At 36.8% G+C, this 20,260-nt stretch overlaps 1 protein-coding gene across 1 annotated transcript; it reads left to right on the forward strand.

Annotated features, from left to right (window-relative positions):
- The first annotated feature begins 894 nt into the window (after window positions 1-894).
- rnf150a (ring finger protein 150a) lies at window positions 895-20,033 on the forward strand. The gene is made up of 7 exons (XM_067440832.1): window positions 895-1,582; window positions 5,015-5,265; window positions 5,809-5,880; window positions 6,744-6,826; window positions 9,769-9,865; window positions 9,947-10,157; window positions 13,581-20,033. The coding sequence occupies exons 1-7, from the start codon at window positions 1,129-1,131 to the stop codon at window positions 13,697-13,699; spliced, it is 1,287 nt and encodes a 428-aa protein (XP_067296933.1). The 5' UTR covers window positions 895-1,128; the 3' UTR covers window positions 13,700-20,033.
- Window positions 20,034-20,260: the final 227 nt, after the last annotated feature.

Raw genomic sequence — 20,260 nt, forward strand, 5'->3', positions numbered from 1 at the left:
CGCTTTCCTGCGACTGGATTATTTCAACGTTTGAAACATCGCCTGTTATGATGATAACTATTATAAAGTAAGAGAATAAATATTGCATATGTTCTACACTTTTTTCTCTTTTTTTAAACATTTTTTCTCTTTCCCGATTTCTAACAATACGTAACAAAGCTTATTTTATTGTCCTTAAAAACATCTAAAATAAAATAACTTCTAAATCTGTTAAAACGGCTTTCCATTCTTTCCATTGTTTTTTTTTTACAATAACCAGTTATTTTAGTGTCGTAAATTGATCGATTAATTGCATCCAAAATAAAGTTTGTGTAATATGTGTACTACTGTGAATTATTTAAGTAGCCCTATATGTTAATAGAATGTAAAACATACTGTATATACATTTATTTGATTTATTTCATATAGAAATATAAAAAATTTCTTAAATATATAGCTACATCTATCTATCTATCTATCTATCTATCTATCTATCTATCTATCTATCTATCTATCTATCTATCTATCTATCTATCTATCTATCCATCCATCCATCCATCCATCCATCCATCCATCCATCCATCCATCCATCTATCGCCTAAGTATGTAAACACAAACTTTTATCTTGGATGTGATTAATTGATTCGACAGATCACAATGTTTTCAATTATAATTTCCCCCTTTTATTTATAAAACGCAAAGTTGCAGTATTTGATTGATCAGCGTTTATCTAGCTTGTCCCGTTTGTGTTGCAATAATTCCGGACAATTTTTATTGTTATTAAATTGCAATATAACACGCTTTGTGTTATATGGTTATATAAGGTCCTTAATGATTAATATATTGTATATTGCATTACTCTCCAGCAACTGCATATGCTTTCTCTACAGTGTTGGTTTAGTAATAATAACTGGCAACCACAGGCGCAAATCCTGCTGGGTGAAGCGACATGATGGTGGACTGCATCTATAAGCCACTTTTAAAGGACGACGGAGTTGGACCTAGAGATGTATCGATCTGACAGCCATCTGTTTGTGTTGTGGGGTTGCCAAGCGATGTCGTACTCAAGAATCATCATATGTTAAAAGAGCAGCGGGATAAAGACGTTCCCTAGCTCGAAAGGGTTAGTTTGGGATCATTTCTGTAAACATGGCAATGTCCCTAAACCAAGCCTGCCGGAGTATTGCCCTGTCTACATGGCTGCTGTCGTTTTGCTTCGTGCATTTGCTGTGTCTGGACTTCACAGTGGCTGAGAAAGAGGAATGGTACACTGCCTTCGTCAACATCACTTACCTGGATCCAGTGACATCTGAAATAAAGACAGACAAGAGTGAATGTGGGAGATATGGGGAGCACTCTCCTAAAAGAGATGCCAGGGGGTTTGTGTTCATGCCATCTCTTCTGCAGGACAGACAGGCATGTGACAGTAACACTAAATTCCCCCTTCCCCATCCCAACATCCCATGGATAGCTCTGATATCCAGAGGAAACTGCACCTACAGGGAGAAGATCAGACATGCTGCTGCTCTCAATGCCTCTGCTGTGGTCATTATCAATGTGGGCTTCAGCAACTCCAATGACACCATTACTATGCCACATTATGGTAAGAGGACACAGCTCTCTTTTCTTGTGCATTTGCTCTCCAAATGAATCTTCCCCATTAACGTATGCTAAAAGTACTTGTTGTGCACTGTATCCAAAGTTTATGCGGCCACTTTCATTGTACTGTATGACTATCAGCTTTACTTAAAGAGATAGTTCACCCAAAAATGAAATTAATAACTCCCCAGCATGTCGTTCCAAACCTGTAAGACCTTTGTTCATCTTCAGAACACAAATTAAGATATTTCTGATGAAGTGTGAGCGCTCTCTGACCCTCCATTGACAGCTACGCAACTACCACTTTGACGCTTCAAAAGGTCCATAAAGTTTTCGTATATCTAATCCATATGAACTGTGCGGTTTAATCCAAATTTGCTTGATTGGATTATATAATGAACCGATAGAATTTAGGCTTTTATTCACATAAAGTTCCGCAGATGGTGGCACCAGCACCTGATTTCTGATAAAAAATGATAATTTTTTAAAATTACTATTGTTTTGTGAAAGGATGGATGGATTGTCGGTAACGTGCAGTTGCTATTATTATGTTTATTTATTGAAAATTTAACAAGCTTAATCTGATATACAGAGGAAAATTGCAAAGACCGATGGAACTATACTCTCATTTATATTACGCAGCGCCTCAATATAGGCTAACTTCCGTCAACATAACCAACATGACAACCTGCTTGCACAGGGAGTGTGCTGGACCCGGCAGCAAAGTTCCTCAATTATTTATTATGCAGGAATGAGAGAGAAGTTAAAATGTTGGTGTTATTTTGTCTCTTATTGAGCAGTTGGGCTAGCTGGAGCCGTTTATCTTCAGTCTTTGTGCTAAGCTAGGCTAGCAGTGTGTGTGTGTCAGACAGAGTTATGGAACGCACGGAGATGAGTGTGTGTGTGTGTGTGTGTGTGTGTGTGTGTGTGTGTGTGTGTGTGTGTGTGTGTGTGTGTGTGTGGACTTCTCTAACTCTGGGGGATACGGGGAATAAGCTCCCAAAAAGTCAGCGTGTTCCTTTAAACGTGCTTGTTTGCTACAGTGTCCTACATCTTAACTTTTAGTTTTACAAAACATCAAATTAAAATTGGATCATATTTAGAGCTTTGAAGTGCTGGAAAAAGTGTTAAGTTCTTGAATTTTACTCTCAAACGGATGTACGAACTCTGAGATGAACAATGTAAAAACATTAGACTATTTCTTCCACAATACCATGGTTACAGTTAGCATCACTGCATTAAATGCATGGTGAATGTTGGTGATTTGAGGACTGAAACACCTTCTATGACTTTGTTTTTGCCCAATGGTTTCTCCTGGTTTCCATATCAGCGCTGTTTGATCTGATATTTGTGGTTTATACATAGATTGTAAAAAAAAAAAAAATGGACCTAGTGTCTGTGACGTCACCCATAGGATTCTGAAGAGCAGTTTTGAAGTGTAAAGTTGAGACGAGCTGGCCGTCGCCATCTTGGCAGCGTCATCTCGCGTTACACCGGATAACAGAAAATGGGCAAAGAGGCGGGACGTGGGCGGAGCTAAGGTGACATCATGACTATAGACAGCGGATAAATGGCTATCCACCTGTCAATCAAAGTGGCCACGCCCTTAATCATGCAGAAATTTAAGGCTTTATATAATGTAAACAAATGAGTTATAAAAAAATTCACCCCCTCACAGTCGTCATGAAAGGCAAAATTAGCAGTATAGACCAAAATCATAATTTGTACCAGAGTGTAAACATGTTCTTTTCTGCTGTAAAGTTGGGACTCAATTAGATTCTGCTCCTTCTGGAGTCTGCCTCTAGTGGCCAGTCGAGGAATCGAAGTTAAAATAGCAAAATGTAGTCTGGAGCCCTGTCTCTCAGCCATCTCTCTTTATTCAGTCTTTCGCCAAATGTCCATCTTGAATGTCCCTTTCTAGCTCACTCTCTCTCCTCTCCCATATTGAGTGGACACACCCCTTACTGCTGATTTGCTCACTCTCCTACCCATGATGAGTGGACACGCCCCCTACGAGTGATGCTCGGTCTGATACACTTTCGACAGTGTTTCTCAGAAATTGCTTACTGCACCAGAAGTTCATCGTCAGTGTCAGGGAAGAATAACGGTGTTCAGAGACAGAATATTCTGCAAATGACGGTTAAAGCCAAAACTTTTTTTTTGTTACATGGATAGTTTTTTTCACGGATATATATATATATATATATATATATATATATATATATATATATATATATATATATATATATATATATATATATATATATATATATATATATATATATATAGTGTGTTAACATTAATCACAGAGTTCTGCCCAGAACTCAGCAGCTGTAATTCATTTCTAACATCGACCGCTCAACCAACTGCCTGTCTGGAAATAGAGAGGGCTGTTTCTCATTATTGATCAAGAGTATACTTCATCATTTTATTTTTGGAGTAATAAAAATCAGCAACATTGTGGAAGTCATATGAAATGAGGCTGATCTGAGGAACTCTTTTACCCTTGAGCATTACGAGTACTCCAGCAATCAGCACATCTGGATCCTTCAGTTTAGACTTGAGATGTTAATGTTTAACATTATGCAACAGCAGCATAAACACACCATCTGGCTGAATTACAGTTCAGTCCACCTGGCTCTTATATTGAGGATAAGATGACTGGTTTTAGTTATATTTAGAAAAAAAATTCATGAATATGCATAACAAATAAAAGGCATGTGGGTGACACTGTGGCTATCTTTGGTAGAGTGCCCAAACAGAATCTCACAGGAACATATCAACTTCAAATTTGGACCATAACTTGGTTAGACATATTGCTTTGATTTTATAGTAAGTTTAGAATAAGCATTATTTTGCACAATATACATTTTATATAAAGTAAAAAAGTTTAGTACAGTACATTTGATTTGCAGTACATTTTTCACACTTTCATTTTTTTTAAAGTGTTTTACTCTGCTGGATGTCTTCTTTAAAACAAGACCAATTAACAAGAAAATTAGGTCTAAAGGAATAGTTCACCCAAAAATGAAATTGTGATGTTTATCTGCTTACCCCCAGGGCATCCAACATGTAGGTGTGTTTGTTTCTTCAGTAGAACACAAATGAAGATTATTAACTCAACCGTTGCTCGTATAATGCATGTCAATGGAGTGTATTTTTATAAGAGTAAAAAAAGAGTAAAAAACATAGACATACGAATCCATATTAAACCCTGTGGCTCGTGTCGACACATTGATGTCTGGAGTTAAAAATCTTCATTTGTGTTCTACTGAAGAAACAAACACACCTAAATACCCTAGGGTAAGCAGATAAACATCACATTTTCATTTTTGAGTGTACTATCCCTTCAAGGGGTTATAACTGTTGGTGTGTTTTTTACGTTGTGAAGCATTTAATCTCTCTCCTGAGTGAATAATTTGAGGTTTGAACCCAGGTACCGGCGATGTGGTGGCTATCATGATTCCCGAGCCCAAAGGCCGAGAGATCATAGCCCTGTTGGAGAAGAACATAACCGTGGCCATGCACATCACCATCGGCACGCGGAACCTGCAGAAGTACGTCAGCCGCACCTCTGTGGTGTTCGTCTCCATCTCCTTCATCGTCCTGATGATCATCTCTCTCGCCTGGCTGGTCTTCTACTACATCCAGAGGTTTCGCTACGCCAACGCACGAGACCGCAACCAGGTGCCGTAGAGCCACGCTCACAAGATGCATTCATCTGATTCAATGTCGGCTTATATCCAGTGTTGCCACAGTTACTTTGAAAAAGTCATCTGATTACTCCTTTAAAAAGTAACTTAGTTACTTTACAGATTACTTGATTTTAAAAGTAACTAAGTACGATTACAAGTTACTTTCAGCAGTTTTCGACAACACCGCTGCCGCCTCAACATAGAAATGACAACCGTTTTTGCCAACACACACTTTATTGGATGTGCATTTTTAACAGTAACGTCAGTGATGTATCTCCTGACATTTTAAGTTGAAATTAAAATGTCAACAAAAAAATACTGTCCCTGAGACGCAAAAGGAAAGCAAAAATATATTTTTACATTTTTTAAAAAGGAAAAGGACTAAAATAGTAACTCACAGTGACTTGGATAAATTACTTTAATCTGATTTCTGGTTTGGAAATAGTAGATTACTCGTTACTGGAAAAAAGGAGTCAGATTAGAGTAACGCGTTACTGGCATCACTGCTTATATCTGTGTTTCATGCCTTTTGCAGAGGCGATTGGGCGATGCTGCAAAAAAGGCCATAAGCAAGTTACAAGTACGGACCATCAGGAAGGGTGACAAGGTGTGTTTTGTGTTTTTTTTGACTTCTTGGTATTTGAGTACTGTGTGTGAACCATTTCAAGCGCTTCATTCAATGCAAGTATGCAATAATTATGATGAAAAAGAAAGCAAAACCGAGCAAAAATGCATTGGTCTTCCAAGTTGGTCTTTTTTTCTTTCTTTTTTATGCGAAACCTTTTTATATGTTTTTGAAACAAGTCTCTTCTGCTCCAAGGCTGCATTTATTTGATACAGTAAAAAAAGAAGAAAAAAAGTCTTCTATGTGATTATCTGATGATCAAAGCTGAATTTTCAGCATTATTACTCCAGTCTTCAGTGTCACATGATCCTTCAGAAATCATTCTGATATGAGGAAACATTTATGATTATTATCAATGTTTAAAACAGTTGTGCTGCTTCATTTATTTATTTATTTAGTAGAAACTGTGATATATCGTTTCAGAATTCTCTGATGAATAGAAAGTCCAAAAGAAAAGCATTTAGTTTGTAACATTATAAATGTCTTTACTGTCAGTTGAATGCGTCCTTGGTGAATAAAAGTATTAAAAGACATCTTACTAACCTCACATTTTAAAACACTGGTGTAAAACGTTTTGTTCAGATTCTAAATTCATATTGCAGGAATCACTTTTGAAGGAAAAAATGTATATAAAAAAACCACATTATGTCTTGTAATGGAGCATCTTCGATCTGTTGTGTGATTCCTGTCCTTTAACACGCACCTGTGAATCATTCTCATTAGACGTGCTTTATGACTGCATGTTCCCGTCTGCTTCTTTTCCTCTAATGGAGATTTCAGGGAAGTGTACACATGTAGTCGCCCACGTTTGGTTACTCACAACATTTGTCGGCCCCTGTTTCTAGGAAACTGAGTCGGACTTTGACAACTGCGCAGTGTGTATCGAAGACTACAAACCTAATGATGTCGTCAGGATTCTGCCGTGTCGGTAAGATTTCTGGCAAACATTACAAGGCATAAAAGTGGTGTGAAATGAAGAATTCAGATTCTTAAAAACTATAAATAATACATTATCAGTATAGTTAGCGTTAGTGCACTGCAAAAAATGCTTTTCTTACTTAGTATTTTTGTTTTGTTTCTAGTCCAAACATCGTAAAATTCTTAAAACAAGAAGCATTTACCAGACAAGCAAAAGTAATTGTCTTGTTTTGGAAAGAAATAACTCAAAATGAAGAGAGTTTTTGCTTAAAATAAGCAAAATAATCTGCCAATGGGATAAGAAAAAATAATCTTAATTCACACAAGAAAACACGATTATTTTACTTACCCCATTGGGAGATTATTTCGCTTATTTTAAAGGGGGGGTGAAATGCTGTTTCATGCATACTGATCTTTTTACACTGTTAAAGACTTGGAATCCCATACTAAACATAGACAAAGTTTGAAAAGTTAAGGTGGACGTTTGATGGGAGTATTTCTTTGTCAAAAATACTACTTCCGGTTAGTCATAAGTTTCGGCAAGTTTTTTGAGATCATGCGTCCCCTTTGACGTTAACGGGGGCGGAATTTCCTTGTATGGGCCTTACGGACAATTCTACCGGAAGAGCGTGAGAGAGAGCGAGGGAGAGAGCGAAAGCAACAGGCTACGCCCATCAAAGCGCTGGCTTGTAGGATGCTAAACAGGTGATATAACCAGTAGCTACTGACTTACCCACTGATAGGCCGGCGGTCGATCTGTATTAGCACTTTCCTCACGCGACGGGCGAATCACTTTCCTCACAGAGCGAATCACTTTCCTCACGCGGCAGGCGAATCACTTTCCTCACTGAGCGAATCACTTTCCTCACTGAGCGACTCACTTTCCTCACGCGGCGGGCGAATCACTTTCCTCACAGAGCGACTCACTTTCCTCACGCGGCGGGCGAATCACTTTCCTCACTGAGCGAATCACTTTCCTCACAGAGCGACTCACTTTCCTCACGCGGCGGGCGAATCACTTTCCTCACAGAGCGACTCACTTTCCTCACGCGGCGGGCGAATCACTTTCCTCACTGAGCGAATCACTTTCCTCACAGAGCGACTCACTTTCCTCACGCGGCGGGCGAATCACTTTCCTCACAGAGCGACTCACTTTCCTCACGCGGCAGGCGAATCACTTTCCTCACAGAGCGAATCACTTTCCTCACTGCAGCGCGCTGCTGCACACGTCATTATTTAGCTCCGCTCACACGATACGCCCCCACCCGCTCGGCTTTTTTCGGAAAGACTCGGAACAGCGCATCTTTCTTATATAATTATAAAAAAAATAAAGACTTTTCGGAGATATGCAGGATGCAATGCTACTCTATAGGTACTCAAGATTGACATGACACTGACTGAAACTGAGTGTTTCACCCCCCCTTTAAGCAAAAACTCTCTTCATTTTGAGTTATTTTTTTCCAAAACAAGACAATAATTTTTACTTGTCTAGTTCATGTTTATTAATGTAAGAGTTTTTTAATATTTTGACTAGAAGCAAAACAAAAATACTAAGTAAGAAGCTTTTTTTGCAGTGTGTGCCATGTTGAAGTTCAAGCAAAAACTATTGAACTAAATAAACTGTTCCTCATCATCTTTTAATCTGTGCAATTTAAAGTCTTTTTCCCCAATAGTGCAGTATCAAAATTAACATTACCTGTGTCTACAGTGGATAGAAATATATCTCTTTTAGAGCTGTCTGTGGTATTAATTAACGTGTTTTTTACTTGAATTAGTTTGCTACCTTATGTTAGTTTTTACACTTGCTAAAATTGCCAATGCAAAGATTAATTAACAAATTTATTGTGCATTAAATGCATTAAAGAGGACCTATTATGCCCTTTTACAAAGTATTGATTTAAGTTTTGGGCTCTACTGGAATGCTTAAATGTTAAAAAAACATTATTTTCCACATATTCTCCATTCTTGCGGCTCCTCTCTTCCCAGTCTGTCAGTAACGCTCGGTTTAGTTCCTGTCTCTATGAAGCCCCTCCTTCTGAAAAGCACAGTGTGCTCTGATTGGCTGGGTGGATCAGTGTGTTGTGATTGGTCAACAGCTTTGAGTGTGTTTGGCAAATGTCCCGCCCCTTACCATAACTGCGAGTTGAACACACCACTGACTAACTCAACCAGGCCCCTCCCCTTTATTTGTGTGCCTTGGGCGAGAATTAATTAAATGAGGAATATTGTGACGTGTTCGTTCCTGGAAGAAAACTCAAGACTACAATGGAGGCGCTTTTAGGGATTTCAGAAACAGTGACATAGAGAATAACTCCTGCTGCACTGGAAAACATGCTCTTCTTATTTAGTGTTTTTTTCTTGTTTCAAGTCTAAATATTCTTAAATCAAGATGCATTAACTAGAAAAGTAAAACGACATAAGATATTTTTTCTTGTTTTCTGGGAAAAATATCAAAATGAAGTGAGTTTTTGCTTAAAACAGGCTAAATGATCTGCCAACGGGGATCTGCCAACAAATAATCTTATTTCTGTTTGGGACGGAAACAAGAAACAGGATTTCAATCAGAAACAAGATTATTTTTCTCACCCCATTGGCAGATCATTTTGCCTGTTTTAAGCAAAAACTGACTTCATTTTGATATTTTTCCCAGAAAACAAGAAAAAATATCTTATGTCGTTTTACTTTTCTAGTAAATGCATCTTGATTTAAGAATTGTTAGATATTCAGACTAGAAACAAGACAAAATTACTGAGTAAGAAGAGCATTTTTTGCAGTGTGGAGTGACTTTGTAACTTTCCAGACCTTTTTCATTCTCAATCAGCAACATTACACACTAAAGAAACATGAATGTATAAAAAAAAAACCCTAATTAGTTCCTCCTTTGGAAAGTGTTTTTGAACAGCTTTTTGTGTACGCTGTTTCTCTGCTTTGTAACTGTGCTGTCATTGTCAGTCATGTCTTCCATAAGAACTGTGTGGACCCTTGGCTACAGGACCACAGAACCTGTCCCATGTGCAAAATGAACATCCTTAAAGCCCTGGGCATCCCGGTAAGAGCAGAAGCTTGCCACGGCCGCTTCGTTTGCCCTTGTGTTTTGCTGTAAATAAGCTGTAATTTTCCATTCAAACAGCCCAGTACAGACTGTTCTGATGACATGCCTCCGGATTATGAGATGTCCGTCGGCGGCCCGCCCACCAATCCTGTGACGGGGGCGAGCGAGGTCTCCGTGGGCGTGAGTTCGGTGGTTTTGGACACCGCTGTCAGAACGATAGGCCTGTCACACATTAACCATGAGATGGACTCCTTCCCGCCGGCCGGAGGGAGCCACCACATCGCCAGCAGTGAGTACAGAAAAATGTGTTACGTGTTTTTAGAAAAAAAATTTTTTTTTAAATTGTCATACAGTTTAGGACAATCACTAAATTTGTCATTATAACTCGATATAAAAATAAAATAAGTAAAATAATAAATAATAGTAAAAAGTAAAATAAGATACATATATAAATTGTGAATTACGTTTTTGTCCATTTTGTATTTATTTATTTAATTAATTATTTCTATTTCTCTCCGTTTTAAATATTTCTCTCAGTTTATTCCGGCTCATTTGAGTCTACGCACTGATATGAGCAAATATCCCATGCACTAAAGTTAGGGGTGTTCAGCCGTGTTTTAAAGCCTTGCCGGTTAAATATTTCATTCACGTTTTACATGCGATGAGCGCGCGCAAAAAGCCTAAAAGCCTGTCAAACACACGTGATTACTGGACTAAGTCGTCTTACTGCGCGAATACTGTCAAATACACACAAGGTTAACATATATAAACACAGTCGGTTATGTCTAAAGTGAAAGTAAAATCGTGTGTGTGTGTGTGTGTGTGTGTGTGTGTGTGTGTGTGTGTGTGTGTGTGTGTGTGTGTGTGTGTGTGTGTGTGTGTGTGTGTGTGTGTGTGTGATGAGATGCGAGCAGGTCTTAGCAGCGCAGTGATTGTGAACACTTGTCCTTAAAGGGACAGTTCACCTCTAAAATTATGTTAATAAAACAACAAAAGACAAAGAGAAAATTACTCACTGCTCTTGAATAAAGTAATAATACATTAGCTTTTAATCAATGTTGTATATTGAAGACTATGTAGTTTTAATTTTAGCCTACATTTATTCATTCAATTCATACTTAAATGTTACTGTACATCTCTGAGCTGCCACTGTAAATATTTATATATATTAATTTATATTATACAATACACTAGGAATGTATACAAGTTTTTTTTAAGTAAAGTTTTAAGTTTAAGTAAGGGTGTTCAAGTCTTTTAAGTAAAGTATTGCAATAAAAACATTTTCTCCTTAACTTTTTCTGTTCCTGTTGCCTAAGAATATAATAGCAAACGAACCGAACCGAAAACCGTGGTTAAAAACCGAGGTATGTATTGAACCTTGGACTAACTGTATTGTTGCATCCATAATCAATAAATAAATAAAATTAAATAAATAAATAAAAAGATTTACATTAAGATAACAATACCATCCAAAAAAGGGTTTTGCAGCAGTAATGTACTTGTCTATATACTCTCAGTGTCCATCAATTCCACAAAAAAGAGTCACCATCCAGACTCTGCAAAAAGACACCGAACACTTTCCAGATGGACCAAATACATGAAGTTTGTTTTTCAAAAAATAGGTAATCTTTTCTAAGGCAAGGCATGAAGTCATCCCTATTATCCACTGAGGCACGCCAGGACTTTCTTCTTTTTTCCAAGAACATGCGATTACACGTTTAGCTTCCAACAAACAAAGAATTAACAACATTACAACAGTTGTAATCTTGAGAAAATAAGTTGAGAAACTAATTATTAATATTAAATTAACATAAACAAATTAAAATCGGCACCATCCAAATAACTTTCATCGTGACATACTCTACCATTCAAAAGTTTTTACTTAAAACAAATACAGTAAAAAAAGTAATATTGTAAAATATTATTACAGTGTGTTCTATTTGATTATATTTTACAATGTAATTTATTCCTGTGATCAAAGCTGAATTTTCAGCATTTCTGATGATGATTTGATGTTCATATTTTTTGATGAATAGCATTTTTGAAATGGAAAACTTGATAGCATTATGAATGTATTTACTGCCCAGTTAGATCCCTTTAATGCATCCTTTCTGAATAAAAGTGTTAGTTTCTTTCAAAAGGTTTACTGTCCTCAAACTTTTGAAAGGTAGTGTTGCCTAAATATTAATAATTCACTGTTCCTACGATCAAAGAAAACCCTGAAATATTAGGACATTTTAAAATGGTGATTTCCACGGCTGGAAAGTTTCAAAAAGTTCATGGACTCATTAATATTTTTGTATTGAATATTGAATACATGTTTTAACATTGCTATTTGTATATATTTGTATATATTTTTTAAATCCTAACGAGACAATTTATAGAAAATCATTAGCCAAAAGACTTTTATGTTCTTATTTCTATGATTTGCATTATGTGAGTTGTAATCTTAAAAAATAAAATAAGTTGAGAAATGAATTATGAATATTAAATGTATGAGGAATTATAAATTAATTCAAATGTTCTTTCATTGTGACATACACTACCATTTTTTAATTTTTTTTAAAGTCTGCATTTATTTGATTTAAAAAAAAAACATTTATTTACTGTCCCCAAACTTTTGGAATTTAGTGTAGCCTAAATATTCATAATTTGCTGTTCCCAGTCAGAGAACATTTTAAAAATCCTTGCAACTGGACATTTTATAGAAAATCATAGTCAAGAGAAGTGGGAATATAGACTTTCTATGTGTTTATTTCTCTGTTTTTAGTTACTGTATAAAATGAACACAAATATGGGAAAACCTCCTAATAAAGAAATGTGTCAAAGTGATGCAAGGTTCTGTGTAAAGATAAATGAACACATATAAAGGGAATTTTCTCTCGCATTGAACTACACATCTCGTGGATCTGGATTTGATTTTTTTTAGTCTGTTCCAGTGGTCTTGTGTGTGTGTGATCTACTTTGAGCTCTCATATATTTAGGTCATTTCTTTTTGGTACCAGCGGCAAATAAAAGCACAGCCTGCCCTGGTTCTCCATCGCAGCTCTAGTCTGATCCTGTGCTGCTTCTGTAGCCCGTTTTGTCAGATTGTAAGGCTAGATTTGTTTGGGAAAAAGCACAATGAAAGTAATATATATGACTTTTGCCATTTGTCCTCCAGCGAAGCTCTGAAGTCTTATTCACCTTTCCATTCAGATTCAAAAATGACGCCTCACACACTGCAAAAAAATCTTCTTATTTAGTATTTTTTTCTTGTTTCCAGTCCAAATATCTAAATATTCTTAAATCAAGATGCATTTAGTAGATAAGTTAAATGACATAAGATAATTTTTCTTGTTTTCTGGGGAAAAATATCAAAATAAAGTGAGTTTTTCCTTAAAACAGGCAAAATTATCTGCCAATGGGGTGAGAAAAATAATCGTATTTCTGTTTGGGACGGAAACAAGATTTCAATCAGAAACAAGATTATTCTTCTCACCCCATTGGTAGATCATTGTGCTGTTTTAAGCAAAAACTCACTTCATTTTGATTTGATTTTCAACAAAACAAGAAAAATATCTTATGTCGTTTAACTTATCTAGTAAATGTATCTTAATTTAAGAATTGTTAGATATTTAGACTAGAAACAAGACAAAATTACTGAGTAAGAAGAGCATTTTTTGCAGTGCACCCGGTTTGACGGCATTGATAATGTTCTTTGTTGTTTCAGGTGAGCACCAGCCCTCCATGAGCAATGATTCGGACACCTCGCTCATCATGCCAGTGGAGCTCGTCCTGTCCGATGTGGAGCTTCAGTCCGATCCAGAGCAGGACGATGTGAAGTCCTGAAGATTACTCGAGTCTCTCGATGCCATAAACGGAGCAGGACTGCAGCGGGACAATAAAAGAGCATGAGAAATAGCAGCACAGGTGTGCAACCTCCTTTTTTTGACCTCATCAAGACTAAAACAGCTTGCTTGTCCTCTTCCTCTGGCTTTATCAACCTCAATTTCATGTCATGAGCTTGAATGGAAAAGCCACAAGGTCCTAAGAAGGGATGTTGCCGCTTTTATTTTGGAAAACTTTGACTGTTAACTTCCCTATGGGATCACTGCCAGTACACACCAGGATATTCCAAAATGAATAGACGTAATGCATTGATGAATGCGGCCTACATTTGCTTTGAGTGTCTAAAGCGGTTTGCATGAGCTCGTCTCACAGACGCTATTTGTACCAGTGCTGATCATACGCAGGACGCTATTTTACGTGTCAAATCACGCCACGATGATAAGATCTTCCCTTTGAAGTGTAACCCAGCTCATGATATGGTGAGTGTTTTAGCAGCTGTATCCAGAGACAGTGTGTCAAGGCAGGGTCTGGTGAATCATAATACCCACAAAAGCACAGTTAAAGCACACTAATTTTGTCACACTGCAAAAAATGCTCTTCTTATTTAGTATTTTTTTCTTGTTTCCAGTCTAGACATGTGCCGATTTTCGATAATGCGATTTATCACGATAATGAATATGCACGATAATATTGTTATCGTGGGCACTTTAAAATATCGTAAATAATAATTTATTAACAATTTATATTTTTTTTATAATGCACTCAAGAATACTTTGCCCATCAACCGTATAAATGCTCAACACCGCTGTATTCTGCGTCAAAGGGACACGCGCTCAGATATAAACAAGCCCAACGTGCGTTTGCACATGACTGAACCGGTGAAGGAGACGCGCTGCTGAAGTGCCGCTCAGTGACAGCAGAGGGCGCTGATGAACTGCAGAATGAAGCCGGTTACCCCGGAAACCAGCAAACAAACAAAAAACGCGGGTAGTTTTTAAAACAGCCATTCGTTTTTGTAATCTAAATGTTGTTCATCACAGCACCAAATACTTAATACTTAAAGACTTAATAGGCTATTTATTTTCAAACTTAAACATTTTCATGTTTTAATCTGGACTAGGCCTACAACATACCCTAATAATTAGAACTGTTCTAATTATTTGTTATTGTTCAGTAAAACTTTGAGACATACGACTTCATTAGTTAACATGTTAATTCATTATTACCAAACTGACAATGAAAAATACTTATAAAGAATTAATCATTCTATGTTAATTTCTTAGTTACTGTTTAAGGACATTAAAATCAAAATCAAAATAACTTTGTTAATGGACCTGAGATAAAACTAACAATGATCAGTATTTCTTAACTAACATTACCAAAAACATTATACTTTCTGTACCAAATGTAGCTATTGCTCAATCTTAGTGAATGCATTAAATAATGAGCCCTTATTGTAATTTGTAAGCCTACCTGTTGTTCTTTATAGCCTAATTCTTTTGCAATTTAATCTTGAAAATTGTACTTTTACAGCTCTGAAAAATATCAAGAGACCACTTAACATTGATTTCTCAATGAGGGGTCTCTTCATTTTTTTTCCAGAGCTGTATATGTTTTTGGTGCATTATTGTATTTAAACATTCAGTTATTTTTGTTCTTACAAAAATAGTTCTTAAAGCTGTTATGCTATGGCAACACTTTTTTTTGCAACTTATTTCAACATCGTGATAATATCGTATATCGTGATAAAACTTCATCAATTAATCGCAACATGAAAAATTGATATCGGCACATGCCTATTCCAGTCTAAACATCTAAAAATTATTAAATCAAGATGCATTTACTAGAAAAGTAAAATGCCGTAATACATTTTTGCTGGTTTTCTGGGGAAAAATATCAATATTAAGTGAGCTTTTGCTTAAAGGTGCACTATCCAACTTTCCGTCCACTGGAGGGCGCCTATTCTAAACAAAAGAGTAGTTTGATGACGCAAAGTGTGAGCGCAGCATCTTGGGACATGTGGTCTTCACCTCACAGCCGGTGGAAAATAGGACTCGGGCTGAAATCACGTTGATGGATGCGGTTATTAACGTTACTGTAGTGAAGCAGAGCAGGACCGAGTGTTGAGGAGCTGAGCACGGCCACTGGAGCGATTGTTACACACACACACGCGGCTCGCGAACACCGGGACTTTTATTATGACGGGACCGGACACAGTCACCGGGTTCCTGCACTGATCCGCTCTTCCGGTTATGATTATGATGTAAAGCAGCTCTGTTTATCATATTAGATACATTTAAGTGTGTTTAAAACGATGTTATGACATTACTCCGTGCGTTCACTTGTTCACACTGCTAAGAGTAAAGCACTCCTGCCAAATAAAACCCGAAACCGAGAGTAGTGCAGATATGACGCGATCGACAGGCGACGCCCTTAGACGCTACGCTGACACGTCCCGGTCCTGAGTTAAAATAGCAATTTTCTCACAATTTATAAATAGTTGGAAACATTTGGGATAATGTAAGGACTCAACTAAACAAAATATATAACACCGGCCTAGTGTTTTTTGGATATTTCACTGCAAAAATACTACATAGTGCACCTTTAAAACAAGCAAAATGATTGGACAGATCATTTTGCTTGTTTTAAGCAAAAACTCACTTTATTTTAATTTTATTTTTAACAAAACAAGAAAATCTTGGATAGTAAATGCATCTTGATTTAAGAATTGTTTGATATTTGGACTAGAAACAAGACAAAATTACTGAGTAAGGAAAGCATTTTTGCAGTGCATCTATTCCAGTAGGGTGTCAGACCGCATGCACACTGCTGAATAAAGTGTCACTCCAGTTTGGAGTGGTTAAACCCGCTCTGTACACAGAGGTTTGTTAATTACAGGAGTGACAATTGCATTCAACAACCAAAATTCGGATGGTAAAGATTACATTTTCATGTCAAGTTACAATAACCTCGGAACATCAGAAACAACCAAAGGCCCGTTTGCAGAAACAATTAGAGAGAACACCAAAATGAACACAAATTTAAGTTTGGTTACACTTTATTTTAAAGTGACGTAGTTAAATTGCACTCACTTCAAATAAATACGGAGTAATATTACATAACTACATGCGCTTATTTTAGAAGTAAAAGTCTTCATTTAGTCATCTTAATAATCTATCAATTAATCTACTCCAATAAAGAAACAGCGGCTGTAATAACTTGACAGATTTATTAAAACATAAACTAAATAAAGACAACAGGTTAAGTTAAAAATTGTATGAATATGCATGCATTATAATAAATGTAATATAGTGCATATATTTAGCAAAATGATACTCTCTAGTTGTTTTTCCTAGCTAACTGACTAGCGAGTTTTGGACGTTTCCTGGGGACCATTCCTTAAATGTAACGTCATGTTTTATTGTCGTCTCTCCGCGGTTGAAACGCTGACTGAGCGATTACATCAGACATGATACACTCTATACTGATTGACAGAATTTGAAAGCAAATTTCATATTTCATATCAAAAGTTACAACGCATAAAGCTTTATTAACATTACTAAATGGGAGGTGCGGTAAAAAAAATTACACTCCACCGTTTTTTTTTAGAAATAGGGCTTATTCAACTTCTTTCCTACATTTAGATATGTGGGCAAATGCATTTTTGTTTTAGTTTGGCAGGGTCGCCGCTAGCTTAGCTTAGCATAATGAATGGAATCCTATGTTGCCAGCTAGCATGTCCCGAGTAAAAGTGATCCAAAAGTGATCTCTGCGCCCAAGTAGCAGTGTGCTTCCCCAAGTCCCAAATCAATATCTGCCTAGGAAATCGCCTAGTCTTAATCTGCATCGCTATTTGTACTCGTGAATACGCAGGCCACAAGAAGTAATTAGGTGTTGTTGTTTTTTTTTGATCACTTTTACTCGGGACATGCTAGCTGTTTTGGGGGCATTTTCATTTAGAGGCGCATTTCCAGTGAAACGTGAGAATCATAGCAAAGGCCGCTCCTGTAGTGTGTATTAAATGCAGTTGTCACTCCCTAATCAGTGCAGTGTGCCACGGTTCATTTTTATCTGGCAATAACTTGCTGAGTTAACATACAGAAGCGTTTTATTTTTAAAAAGTTAGTCCCAGTTAAAAGTGAAGTGTGTATTTTCTGCTACATCGGACTGAATCGTGATCTAAGCAGATGAACCAGCGGCGTGGTTGTCGCTCCTTTGTGTTATTTTGTTGGGTTGCTGCAGAAATTGCACACGTAACTTTCACGGGGCAGCGGTAAAGCACTTCGCTGACATTGAAGCTGCTCACGATATTTACGCAGAAGGATAGTTTACAACGAACAAGCTATTTTTAATGTCTGTTTCTTTTTCTCATGCACAATTGGAAAGAGAAAGACTATCGAATGGTTATTTTGATATCAAAGGGTTTATTTTTCTAAAAAAAAAAGATAGAAAAAACAAGGACAGATACATGAAGATGAACATTACTGAAACCCTCCTTTTAAATATTTATGTTTTTTTTAATTATTATAATTATTATTATTATTACACTAGATAGTCCTTATACAGAATATCAATACTGTGGTCACGTAGCCTTGTAATGTTGAATACATCTCTTATTTATTATTAAAGCAATATTTCTGTTATTTATTAATAAAACAATATTATTGATGATATTAACATGAATTACTATTCATTTTATTAGGTATACAATTCTAATATTTTTCTCACTGAGAGAGACTTGTCTCAAATGTCCTTCCCTCAGTTAAACGCGCTCGTACCCAGAATGCATGATGAATGAATGTTCAGCAAACTAAACCAAAGCTTCAGCATATTGTCTGCATATGTTTATAGCGTTAGGATAGGTGGATCAGGCGTGTAGTCACATCGATCCTGCACTATTGTACTGAACGCTCATGATGATGGATGTAAACGTGCGCAGACGGACTGAACTGGGACCAGTCTTGGGCTGTGAGGACTGTGCTGGGATCTGTGATCCTGATATTCATATTTTCGTGTAATATTAACGTAAAGGCTTGTGCAGTGTTGCGTGCATCTGTCGGCCGAAAAGCACATGAGATTTCCCAGAGATCTGCAGATTTATTTTATTGTAACTTTAGTCTGGCATGAGTAAAACTGTTGTTTAGAGTAATTTTATAAGGTTAGATGATTATGCACTTATGATTAGGTGCTTATTTAATCATTGTAACATTTCTTGCGGCACAAACGATATGACAGTGTGTTTTCTTTCTATATGTGGTTGATGAAGTCGTCTGTCTAGGAATCCATTAAAGCAGTCGTATTATGCGTTTGTTATTTATTCCCCTCCTAGTGAATTCATTTGCAGTATTTGTGTCCTGTGCCTTTAAGACTATGTAAATGACCTCTTCTCATATGAAAAGAGCCGCGAGTCTGCATTTGGACACATTACCAAAACAGCTGGTGCTGAAATCTTGTTCAAAAAGGTTTGCAAATGATCAAGGAAATGCTATTCCTTATATGACCCCTTTATATGAACTAATGTGGCGTTGTAGACCGTGTTGAGTGTTTGTTTGACTGCTCTTCGTTGTTCAATAAATCTGATTGTTTTTGTTTTGAACCTAAAAGCTTTGGTGTAAAGACTGATTTATTGAGCTCATATGCATATCAATTTTTCTTGTAAAATGATTGTTCTATCCAGGTGTAGTTAGCGTTTGGTTAATAACCTTCCCGAATGTATTAACACAGTTGCACTGAATTTCTTTGAATGTGGTTTTTGCAGTAAATGATGTGCTTTTCTTCAGTGCAATAATTGTGATATTTAATTTTGCTGAATGCCACTATCCTACATTTGATATTTAATACTGCCATGGCCACAGCTCTCTGCACTTCATGCACGTCTGGCTTCTGTCTTATTCTTGTTTGTGGCCGGTTGCAGATGTTCATCATGAAAGCACTTTATCTCATTTCAGTGGAAGCTTTAATAAGCTCTCATTTCCGCCGCTGAATAAATAGAAAGGGTAATTGTGACTTTTTATCTCACGATTGACTTTTTTTTTTCTCCTTGCAGTTGCCAGTTTACAGTTTGCAATTCAGACTTTCTCAAAATCGTGTGACATAAGCTTGCAATTGCGAGGAAAAAGTTTGAATTACGAGTTATAAACTTGCAATTGTGAGGAAAAAGTCACAATTGCGAGATAATTTGTGATTACAAGATGAAAAGTCACTATTACGAGGAAAAAAGTTTGAATTGTGAGTTATGAACTTGCTATCTTTTAAATAATTTTATTCTGTGGCGAAAACAGCCTTCCATATATTTCTGAGGAAACATGTTCAATAAATGTAAAGATGAAGTGTGTCATTTGTGCACCACTTGTGGAAAGAATTGCAATCTGATTGAGTCCCACACACTGCAACTGTGTTTAGTGCTGCTAAAGGCTTCACCATTAACCGAACTTATGCCAGCTTATGAAAGCGGGCTATTAAATCAGATATGGCACATTATGTACAGTACAAGGCGCCCTTGGGTCCACACTTTAAAGCTCCACTGTGTGATATTTTCCCCCATCTAGCGGTGTAAAGGTA

The sequence above is a fragment of the Pseudorasbora parva genome, chromosome 4, assembly GCF_024679245.1.
Source record: "Pseudorasbora parva isolate DD20220531a chromosome 4, ASM2467924v1, whole genome shotgun sequence".
Classification (NCBI taxonomy): Eukaryota; Metazoa; Chordata; class Actinopteri; order Cypriniformes; family Gobionidae; genus Pseudorasbora; species Pseudorasbora parva.